General features: G+C 37.8%; 2 protein-coding genes across 2 annotated transcripts in view; both read right to left on the bottom strand.

The window, feature by feature from the left end:
* LOC311075216 (CD48 antigen-like) overlaps positions 1-12,575 on the bottom strand; it is a 31,215-nt gene that overhangs the window by 7,860 nt on the left and 10,780 nt on the right. Inside the window, exon 2 of the mRNA XM_084102446.1 lies at positions 10,058-10,354. Coding sequence (XP_083958572.1) covers positions 10,058-10,354 — 297 coding nt within the window. The remainder of the gene's footprint in view (positions 1-10,057; positions 10,355-12,575) is intronic.
* The window catches only part of LOC311075227 (uncharacterized protein), a 49,430-nt gene continuing 42,742 nt past the window's right edge, over positions 5,888-12,575 (bottom strand). Inside the window, exons 5-6 of the mRNA XM_084102467.1 lie at positions 6,356-6,396; positions 5,888-6,232 (exon numbers count right to left, since the gene is read on the bottom strand). The gene's annotated coding sequence lies outside the window, so the exon portion shown is untranslated. The remainder of the gene's footprint in view (positions 6,233-6,355; positions 6,397-12,575) is intronic.

The raw sequence follows: 12,575 nt of genomic DNA, 5'->3' as shown, positions 1-12,575 counted from the left end.
AGAGCTTTTCTGTTTCCATGCCTTGCACTCAGAAATTAAATGGCCAGGGTCAAGACAATAAAAGCATTGGATATCTTCCTATCATCAATGGCCCTGCCTCTGATATGGCAACCGTACATGAGATATTTGTGCAGTCTCACAAAATCATGAAAACCCCCGATCTGAAAGGGATAATACTTGTACTCGACCAGGCCTTATATGCCAAGGCTATGGAAATTAAGTGGAAGCATGAGGACAAGTTTATTTGGATCATCCTCAGACTTGCAACAAGATGCACTCAAGTTACTGAAAGACCTCAGTGATGACATTTCACCAGACACATTTGAGATGGTTGTCCAAAGCCCATCATTGATCCTGCTGTTTGATGAATTTGGGAAGTACATGGACATACAGCGGCACACAAATGTTAATCTCTCCAAATTCTGGATGTCGTACATTGACATGGTAGAAATTTTACTGGCAACACTCAGAGCCTCAAGGGAAGGGGACTGGCATCTTCATTTGGCATCAGTAAGGAGAATGATTCCATGGGTGTGTGCCACTTAAATGATGCCAAATATTTGCCAGTATATTATGCACAAATGCAGTTACTCCACAGGGATCATCCGGGCACAGAAGAATACCTTCTGAATGGTGGATTCTCAGTCCAGATAGGATCAGAAAACCCATTTGGTCGTATTCCTGTTGACCAGGCTGTGGAGGAAAAAGTGAATAACTCTTGGGTTCTTAAAGCTGCTCATTTGTACACTCTAGGATTTGATGCACTGGACTTGTGGTATAGTTTTCTTTAACAGTTCTTCTTGGGGCTAACACCCAACTAGGTGGATGTTCATGAAAACATTTTCCTAAAAATGTAGGGAGATATATTGAACCATATTTGCACAAAATATTATTTTGTGTTAATGAAATTTCAAAAAATTTCATGGGGGTTTATGTTTTATATTTTCCTTAGTTTTTTGTATATTTTCTGTCCTAAAGAGCCTATATATGATTTTATTTTACTTAATTACATTTCACAGTGATATTTCATCATAAAAGAGAAAATCTAAAGCAATAGATATGTCAATATAACACAGTTTATCAATTTTGAGATTTATTGTGCATAATTAGAATTTTTCAGCACGTTTAAATGTAAAATTGGTAATTTTCATACCTTAAGCTACCTACATGGCAATGCTATCATGCATTTTTGTGGTCAGGGGGCATGTCTGTTTTGAAAAATAAACATTAGAATTGGTGCCCTTTTTGATACCAATCTTGCCTGCCTCATGGACTACAATGTGTTATAGAGACGCATTTCATGACATCAGGCTGACAATTAGCATCATGTTCACACACAGCGCACACAAAACCTCAGCCTTTACTCTCAATTTCTCTCAGCATGAGGACAGGAGAGCTGTCAGTCAATGGGAAAACAGGAACTTGTGTTACTTATTTGAAAAAGTAACTCTGTTACTATAAAAATATAGTAAATATAAAAAAGATATTTTGATGTAAATTTTAAAAGTAATGTGCTGCTACAGTAGTTACTTAAAAAAGTAATCTGAATACTTAACTTGCAATACTGCGTTACCCTCATCAACACAGTAAAACTGAATTGCTTTATGTAAAAAAAAAAGAGATGCTGCGCCATCTTCAATAAAACGTTGTAAACTTCACTTACCTGAAATAGCTTCTGTGGTGATGAACACAACGATGGTGACCATCAAGCATCGATGTGACATTTCTGTTAGACAAAGTACACATTAATGCACCTCAGAATGTCTTTTAAAAGCCTGAGACAAGGTGTAAGAACAGAAAATGCTGAGGAAGTGCAAAAACAGAAACCACAAACATGTGGTATTGAGTTGATCTAATGTAGGAAACACTTTTAAACTGCATGTTTTTATGTTCATACTTCCTAAAGACACATCAATCTCCATCTGAATTTGAAATTTTGTTTTAAAAATGTAAAAATGTCTTAACAAATTTTACATTTGACAGATGATTTCATTCAATTAAATTTTATTCGGGCCCCGGAAGTGATGAGGCAGGGATACAGGCAGAAGTAGATTATTTCCGGACAGGGCTGGTGTTCTGCCGAATTCTGACCCCCGCCAAATTATTACCCTCCTAGTATTGGAAAGTTTAGGATTAGTTGTGGGGGAAGGGGTTATGATTAGGGGTGGGGATTAGGCAATCAGGTACTGACTCAAGTCGAAATTCGGCACAACAGCGGCGAGGAAGATAAAGACTCGAGGGTGTGGACTTGGGTGGGAACTGGATTTACAGATTTGGGACCACAGATTTATCAGGTCCAGGTCCGCTCCTGGCTCTGAGATGGACTGACCTCTCCAATAGCGTCTGGCTGCAGACTTGCACTTGCACTGTCAGACACCAGCGCTTCCTGTGCAAAAAAAAAAAAAAAGGCATCGGAGAGCAGGTGTCGATTGCAAGAGACGTCACTTGCGGAGGAAGCGCTGGTGTCTGAGAGTGCAAGTCTGCAGCCAGCAGAGTTGTATAGTCCAGGGGTCAGAAAGTAAAAGTCCTGCCATGTGTTTATTCCACCCATGAACTCAGTCAGCTGATTTCACTAATTAGTTCTCTCTCCTGTCTGAATTAGCAAATCCAGGTGATTGGAACAAAATACTGAGGAGGACTTTTACTTTCTGAACCTGGACTTTACACCTCTGGCAGCCAGGCCCTTCTTGACCCGCATGCATCAGCTGCAGCCCCGATTGGGTGTTTTAAATGTGCTAAATGCGATGAAGCAACTTTATTATTGTTTTAATGGTAACACTTTACAATAAGGTTTCATCTGTTTAACATGAACTAAGAATGAACTGCACTTTGTTAATGTTAATTTCATCTTTTACTAATATGGAAATCAAAAGTTGTAGGCCTATTTGTTAACATTAGTTAATGCACCATGAACTAACATGAAAAAACAATGAACAGCTGGATTTTTATTAACTAAGATTGTAGGAGCCATGTAATGGGAAAGTCATGTGACCACATATTTTGTTGACCGTGCAACCTGTACAAAATAAAACAACATGCAAGCTTTAAGGATAAGCGTGTCACAGAAGTTGGTCACTACGAGAAATGGGGTTTCGCTTAGAAAGCCCATCATCTTTGAGTATTACAAAACGAGCCAATGGCAAGGAAATGCCATGGGGCTGCGGAATTTGCATAGCGTAACTCCGCCCCACCGCGTGGGTATATATGAAAGTATGCTGGCAACATGCAGATATGTTTTTGCCTTGGACCCAAGAGGTCCTCTTCACCCCTGTAGCCTGAATTCTCTCTGAGTGTCATCGAGTATTCTTTGAGACGAGCAGCTCTCCAGTCTGTGTTGGTGTAAAGGTGTTTTCCAGTGAGTTTCATATCTTGCCTGCTGATCTGTGCAGTGATCTGAAACAGCTGTGTGTTTCTCCCTGGTCGCTTCAGCACAGGCTGCTGGGATTCCTCTCACAAAAGAGCTTGCACGCGGCACGTCTTTTTAAAGATGTCTCGCCAGTTCACTTCTGGGTGCGGTCGTTCCGTTTCGTCATCTGACGGGCACAAGCGCTGTCCTGCGTGGATGAATGAAGCTGATGAAGCGATGTCGATCGCCGCTTCACAAGGTGGGCTGGAGTCTTCTGAAGATGAAGATTGGACTGTGTTGACGCCTTCGAGTGTGCCAGCACCAGCCGCGTCTGACCCAGAATTGACAGCCATGCTCTTCCGGGCAGCCTCTTCCCTGTCCTGAGCGCTCACGGTTGGATGATTGGTTCTTGGGGGCTGCACGGCTATCGTCAGCGCACACCCCCACATTTCCCTTCTTCCCGGAGGTGCATGAGGAGGTCACGAGATCCTGGAAGTCCCCGTTGTCTTCACGAGATCACTCGGTGGCCTCCTCCGCCTTCTCTGCCCTTGACGAGGCCGCGGCCAAAGGGTACACTGTAATTCCCTCTGTCGAACGCTCTGTTGCGATGCAACTGTGTCTGCAGAGTCCAACAAAGACCTAGAGCTGGCTCTTGTGGATCTGAACTATGCTCAGTACGCCACAATTCGGTCCTGGCTGCTCTGGCTTCAACTGGGAGGTGTTCTACTACAGAAGGTACATTACTGGCCCACTGGCGGATTTCAAAGACACCAGAAGACAAAAGACTGTGCATACTGTCGATGAGGTTACGAGCCTTTAGCCTGGTTTACACCAGACCAGTCGTAACTGAGAGTGGGTCTGGGGAAGCTTCATTCACATCCCATTTCCAAAGGGGCGTCACCAACAGACGTCGCTCAAATGCCTCTATGCGCAATTGGATAGACCTAAAACCAATCAGAGCGATCGTCATCGTGTAAAGCCTGCCTCAACGTTTGTGATTGGTGCCAAGATTTGGAAAGATTGGAAATGGGCTTGAATGGGCTCTGACTTGCAGAGCAAATCTAAATTTGCCGAAAGTTTGTCTGGGTTTTCACAGGCTAACGAGCCTTCTCTGTGGAGTCAAGACTATGCAAACCGTTGTCAACATAGAATGCCTGCTCTATAGAGCTTTGAACATCTTCACAGCCTTTGCTGTTGTCCTTAACATGTATTTGGAGTGCGTATGTGGCACAACAAGGACTGCAGGTTGTCCCAAAAGGAAAGACCCAGTTCATCAGTACTGAATGCATGATGGATCTTGTATCTACGTCAAGAGTTGTCAGCTGGGGAAATTTCGAAAGAAACGGATGCCCCTTTCAGGTGAACGACCTCATGCCGTACAGTTCTCAGCGAGAGTGTTTCTGGTTCTTTCTGTAGCTGGAGATATTGTGCAGCGGAAGAAAGGAGAATAGTCCGCTTAGAACCATCATCCAGCAAAGCATATGCCTCTAGTGCAGGGGTGCCCAAACCTGCTCCTGCCAATCGACTGTCCTGCACAGTTTATCTCCAACCCTAATCAAACATACCTGAAGCAACCAATTAAGGTCTTCAGGATCAGGTCGAGCATGGATCTGGGCTTTTTACACTACCGTTCAAGAGTTTGGGGTCAGTAGATTTTTTTATGTTTTTAAAAGAAGTATCTTCTGCTCACCAAGGCTGCAATTATTTGATAAAAAACAATAAAAAAAACAGTAATATTATGACAATTTAAAATGACTGTTTTCTATTTTAATATATTTTAAACTGTAATTTATATCCTGTGATTAAAGCTGAATTTTCAGCATCATTACTCCAGTCTTCAGTGTCACCTGATCCTTCAGAAATCATTCTAATATGATTTTATGCTCAAGAAACATTCATTATTATTATCAATGTTGAAAACAGTTGTGTACAATTTTTTTTTCAAAATTCTTTGATGAACAGAAAGTTCAAAAGAACAGCATTTATTTAAAATAGAATATTTTCTAACATTATAAATGTCTTTACAGTTTAACTCAACCTTGATGAATAAAGTATTGATTTATTGTATTTATTTCCCCAAAAAATAAAAATAAAATTCTTACTGACCACAAACTTTTGAACGGTAGTGTTTAATGTTACAAAAGCTTTAGATTTCATGAAATAAAAATGTAAATAACTGTCTCAACATTGATAATAATCACAAATGTTTCTTGAGCATCAAATCATCATATTAGAGTGATTTCTGAAGGATCATGTGACACTGAAGACTGGAGTAATGATGCTGAAAATTCAGCTTTGATCACAGGATATAAATGACAGTTTAAAATATATTAAAATAGAAAACAGCCATTTTAAATTGTCATAATAATTCACAATATGACTGTTTTTTATTGTTTTTTGTCAAATAACTGCAGCCTTGGTGAGCAGAAAATACTTTTTAAAAACATTAAAAAATCTTACTGACCCCAAACTTTTGAACGGTAGTGTACATACAGCGCATACATAGATGTAATGTACAAAAACATTCAAACTCCCTTGGAATCTAAATTTTGCAAAATGCCTTCCCTATTCTCCGAGCCAAAAGATAAAAACTAAGCAGAAGGTTTTGGAAAGAGATTCTCATCTTGTCACTTTGAAGACAATGTATTTGCATATGTTACAGGAGATTCATATATTCATAACCTGAGGATGAATGTCCAACAGTGTCAGTGCGGCCTATAGACAGAAAGGTCAAAGAGCAACAGTCAAAGAGCAGAGGCTTTAGTAAAGCTGGGATTCAGAGCCGATGACCAGGTGAACGTGTCGAGAAGATCCACATGTGGCTTTGCATTTGAAGAGTCTGGAGGTTCATGATGAGCATCAGTCATTCACTCATGCATGTAATTTCTGAGGGGAAAAATGCTCATTTTTAATGTATATTTTAAAACAGTTCAGGTTGATCAGATCTATTTGGTTTGTAATATTGCACATATTAATGATTTTCCACAAGGACTCAAGAAGTAAACTTACTCTGGAAGTCTTTTGTCTCCCACAGCGAGCAGCACAAGAGCCTTAAAGAACAACAGGGACACGATCAGTCAAATACAGTCAATATGAAACCATAATCAAGCCTATTTACTCATTAATTGTTCACTAGGTGTTAATTATTAGAGTGCATGCTGTTCTAAAAATGTTTCTCTTCACAATCTTTCATCGTCTTTTCTTTAATGTTAACCTGTAGCCTAATTTAAGCATTTTATAGTATTTTATTAATTGTTTTAGCAAAATTAGGCTCCATTCTAGATTTTTTTTGTTACCCAATCCGGTAACACTTTATAATAACGTTCAGTTGTTAGTCATTTATAAGTGGTTAGTTAATGATGAACTAATCATTTACAAAACATTCATAAATGATTAGCAAGTGATATACTAACATTTTATGTATGTTTTATAAATTCCGTTACAAGTCATTTACAAGTCATTAGTAAATGATTAACTAATTATTTACGAAACATGACTATGCATGCATTCATAAATTATTAATAAGTGATATGTTCATTATTTTATGTATGTTTTGTAGATTCAGTTTAAGTCATTTACATTTGATTAGTTAATGATTAACTAATCATTTACAAAACATGACTATGCGTTTCATAAATATTTAATAAATTGTTAATTTTTTTTGTATGTTTTGCTCACATCAGGTGCACAGTGGTTAAAGACTCAGACTGTTTCAGAGAAGACTCACTCTATACCCTCACCAGTCAGCACTTATACTGCAGTACACACTACAGTGTTCAACACAATGATGTGTAAACGCATGAATAAATCATTTACAACACTTTCTGCATCCCCTAATCTAAAGTGTAAACTATTCATCACTTGTAAATGTGTTACACATCATTCGTAGATACGATTCATTGATCTTATGCCTTATTGATTCTTGAAGTGGTAATCTACAAATGATGTGTAACACATTTACAAGTGATGAATAGTTTACACTTTAGATTAGGGGATGCAGAAAGTGTTGTAAATGATTTATTCATGCGTTTACACATCATTGTGTTGAACACTGTTACTTACCTGTTACAAATGATCTGTACGTGTATACAAGGCATTTACAACACTTTCTGCACCCTCTAATTGCTACATACATACATATAAAAAAAATAAACATAATTTATTAAACATTTATGAAACGCATATTCATGTTTTGTAAATGATTAGTTAATCATTAACTAATCAATTGTAAATTACTTATAACTGAATATACAAAACATACATAATTAACATATCACTTATTAATCATTTATGAACGCATAGTCATGTTTCGTAAATAATTAGTTAATCATTAACTAATCACTTATAAATGACTTGTAACGGAATATCACTTGCTAATCATTTATGAATGTTCTGTAAATGATTAGTTCATCATTAACTAACCACTTATAAATGACTTAAGGTAATAAAATCAATGAATAAAAAAAATGCTTTCTTTCTGAATATCTGATTTTGCACAGAAATATGTCATATTATAGAAGTAACAATATTTTTTTAATTAATTGTATGCACATCCCACCTTTTGCCAGGTGCAGGACAAAAGGAACTTACTAAAGTGCAAAAAATGTAATGTCCGCAACTCTGCTTTAAACTCCCATATTTAATATAAAGGCAACATTTTGACCTGGGTCTTCTTCAGGCAAAAAGGAACCCCCAGTAGGGTTGAAACGTTGCCTTTATATTAAATAGGGGAGATTAAAGCAGTGTTGCGGACATTACATTTTTTTCATATTATAGTAAAAGTAAAAGTAAAACAGGTTGCAAATGGCAAATTACCCAGTGGTTCGAATGTTTGTTTTGAGTTTAAAGCAAATGATAACCACAAATATGTTTGAAATGTTATAAAAGATTATAACACAATATTCTTACCATATAAAGGTGGTATAAACAGGAAAAGGAGGATAAAAACCAAGCAGATCACAACAATGGAAATCCAAATGACAAACTCCCTGTTTAAAACTATAATGCAAAAACAAAAACAAACAAAAAAACATATATTAAGCTTATAAAACAAATTCAACCCTGGGAAAAACATGTAAATGATCAGAATTATATATTTTTTTTAAATAAACTGATGCAGTGTAAGAACAGAGATTATAGAGGAAGTTCGAAACCAGAAACCGCAAACAAAAAGCATTAATGTGTTAGTCTTTCATAAGCAAGATTTACTGCTGCCATCTTGTTTACATTCATTGCAAATGTTTTATATCAGTGTCTGGCCCAAGTGTGTGTCTGAGTCCAGCAAGACTATATTAGCCACGACCATAATGCATGAAAAATGACCATGGCAGATGATGGCGGATCAGATCTCCTGCTCCATCTCTTCTTCAAATTACTGTAAACCTGCTTACTGTCTCTCAGAACAAACAAACATCAAAATAAGTCTGGGTGGAAGAGAGCAACTAAAGGGTATTAAAAATAAATTTTAAAATGTCAAAATGAATTGGCAGAACTTCTTTCTGTTAAATGTTTGTCTGGTAAAGTGTGCGTGTGCTGTCGTTCTCTCTTCTAATAGATGACACTTGCTTTGATATTTTATTGTTCCGATTCTAATGCAATCACATTCAAATATGCAGAGGTGTAAAGTCCAGGGGTCAGAAAGTAAAAGTCCTGCCATATGTTTATTCCACACGTGAACTCAGCCAGCTGATCTCTCTAATTAGTTATAATTATCTCCTGGCTGAAAAACTAATTACTAACTATTGAACTAACTAAATAGCTAATCCAGGTGACTGGAACAAAATACTGAGGAAGACTTTTACTTTCTGAACCTGGACTTTCCACCTCTGCAAATATGTTTGAAATAAGTATGACGTGGGCAAACACGTGTTGAGGGTATACAGAATACAATTTCTGAACAGAAGGAACATCTCATCTAAGCATTAAAAAAATAATCAGACTCAGTGATTAAAGCGCTGTCTCACCTTTAAACAGATCTCTCTCATAGACCCGTTTACTGGTCTCCTCACTCACTGCGTTCTGGAGTGTACAGGTGTAGAAGATTTCTGGATTTCTTTCGTTTGTGACATTAATGAACTCTCCTTTCGGTTGGTGCGCTGAACCCATAAGTGTTTCTCCAGCAAAATTCTTCCAGATGATTTTATCACTGTACTCACATATTAAATACACAACATCAGAGTTATCACTCGGCTCTACTTTAATCACAGGTTTGGGGACCCGTTCTGTGAAATAAATAAACAATGAAAACATTTACACTGTTGGTATCAGATGGCAAAATTACTACAATTTTAATACGAACCATAACATTAAAAAAAGGAACCATTGTACTTCCATGTTTTTAGACATGTATCACGGTATTCTTGAAAGTACTTATAAAGCACCATGGTTTCATAATCTGATATCATCAGTGTACCATAGTGCAATACAGTGACGGTAAGTATACAGACCTGGTACTAAATGATTACCACATATCATGGTATTTACTGTAGTTCAAGGTATGTCAAAGAACACTGCAGTACTGTTCAAAACACATGATGATAGTGTGGTAGATTGTGTTTGTGTAATAACAGTTAAATTACATATATTAACATTTATATAATTTTATTTCACAAATATAGATTAAAAACAGTTGAAAGAATTAAGTAAAAATCATAATAACAATATGATGCTTTTACTGTAATAATATGAATATAATAATCAATATTCACTCACCCATAACAGTCAATGTGAATCTTTGTTCCTGCTCTTTACCGCTGATGTCAATGGTATAAACTCCACTATGTTCGACTGTTAGTTTAGTAATCGTGATTTGTTCGGTCGCTTTATCAAGAGTTGTGATGCCTTTGAATCTCGGATTCGGTGTTGCAGTTTCTCCGTCTTCCCATTCAATCGCCTTAACAGTTTCACCATCTTTAATGTGTTTCCATGTGATGCTGGAGACAGAAGCAGGAGGAGGATGATCTGGACCAAAGGAAACTTCACCACCCACTGCACCCACCACCTCTGTACCTAATAATTAAAATAGGAGACAGTTTGTCAGTCTACATTCAACAAGAACGTCTCTGTCATCCACTACAGTCATTTAATATTTGATAATTAGGTTACAATATTATAATATAATTTAAAACTACAGTGTTGGGGAAAGTTACTTTTAAAAGAAACACATTACAATTTTGCATTTGCATTTCACTGTTTTTATTCATTTTGAGGAATAGTTCATTTGTTTTGTATAAGTGAGATGAGAAAATGCATGCTCTCATTTAGTCCAGAACTACAATAACAACGCGTTCTCATTAGATGCGTCTCTATAGCACGCATTGTGTATATCATGCAATTTATACGCAAAAATTAGTTATGATACGCACTGTAAAGCCCTTGTGTGTGAGGTAGGCCTACGTGCGTATTATACGTTTGGGTAGGGGTGTGGGGAACGTGCGTATTACACGTAATAAAATGTGTATTATATGCACAGGAAAACTGCGTGTCAAAATAATCGACTTTAAAAAAAAGTATTTTTTTACAGTCTATGGTTTTGAGACGCAGTTTTCACGTGCATATAATACGCATTTTATTACTTAAAAAAATCATTTTAGTGTATAAATTGCATGATAAACACAATAGTCATTGAGGCAGACCCCCAAATTTCAGAAATTAGTATCATAAGAGGGCACCAATGCTACTCTTTTTTTATTCAACAGAGGGATGTCCCTGGACCACAAAAATACATGAAAGCAATTCTTAGTGAGTAGCTTAAGGTACAAAAATCACAAATTTTATGTATGACCCCCCCAAAATTTGGCGAATTCCATATAAGGTCAGTTATTTCTTTAATTCATTATTTTTGGTACCAAACCATTTATACTTGGTGATATCTAGGTTGGAATATTGTCAAAACTTTAACTTGTTTCAATAATATTGTTATTATGATTATTTTTCTGCAGAAAACACAGTGGTGTACAGCTTTCACTCATTGTTTTAAACTGACGACCAGCCTGTGTATGCTTCCATGTAACAGGTAGAATCAGAGAGTATATGCAAAAACGTGGCTTTGATACTGCAAGTCTAACAATGGTAGGATACTGATGTATCCTGACACTTTGTCTATGGAGCATCTTGTTGAGAAAAGTGAAATACGTGACAAGCTTAGTCGAGAAATAACCTATACAGACCGCATAGAGGAAACAGCTTTGCTTCTATGCACAGCCATCAAGAAAGAGCGGCCTTCAGTATCATGGCCACTTAATCCTTCAGAACTTGATCAGAAATCAGTAAAGTTGGCAGGTGAAATCAGATTTTTTGGCTGTATTGCTGAGTGGCGACTCATTTGAAAAGGCTTCTGAAAAGGTACAAAGACTTGTCATGTCTTTTGGACAAGATATAACTTATGCAGTGACTCAAGGAAGAATAAGAATGCCCAAGCATATTTTGATTCCTTATGCTATTAAGGCGCTTACAAGAAATGTTGAATTGATCCAAATGATGAATCGCCTGGGACACTCTGTCTCTTACACTTTGTTTACACTTTGTTTTTGTTTGTAAATTACGACATATGCTCTCATTGACAAATGCGGAACAATTAGTTCATGCGTTCATGACCTCAAGGCTAGATTTGTCATGACGTGCTGGGAAAAAAGGAAGCAAATGCAGGCGATCTCAAGAAAGTACGTTTATTAACACTCAGAACAGAAGTAGACTCATGCAGATCGTGAGGGTCAGACGGCTGTAGCAGGGTGACGCAGGGACTTAGATGGTCGTGATGAATCCGGCGGTGAAACGGCGTGAAGGTGAAGACAGGAACCAGACACGAAGAACAAACAGCACAGGACTCCAGGAAGACACCAACTCAAACGGGAAACACGGCACAAACATCGAGCAACGATCTGACAATGAGAGAAGGATTCAGTGAGTCTTTTAAAGGAACAGGAGATGAGAGACAGCTGGCGCTGAGCTGATTGCGGATGATGTGATTAACTGATAATTAATACGGTGACACCCACACACACACGCACATGGCACACAGACAACAATAACAAATGCACGAGACAAGCAGGAAGCAGCGCACTCATGAACCGTGACAGTACCCCCCCTCCTAGGGACGCCTCCTGGCGTCCCCAGACTCCCTTACCTGTCGATGGAAATCATCAATAAGGGAGTGATCTAGTATGTCTCTCGCAGGAACCCAACTCCTCGCCTCCGGACCGTAACCTTCCCAGTCCACCAAGTACTGGAA

This window comes from Abramis brama (genome assembly GCF_963993115.1).
Source record: "Abramis brama genome assembly, chromosome: 2".
Taxonomy (NCBI): domain Eukaryota; kingdom Metazoa; phylum Chordata; class Actinopteri; order Cypriniformes; family Leuciscidae; genus Abramis; species Abramis brama.
This window is presented reverse-complemented; position numbering and strand designations above follow the sequence as displayed.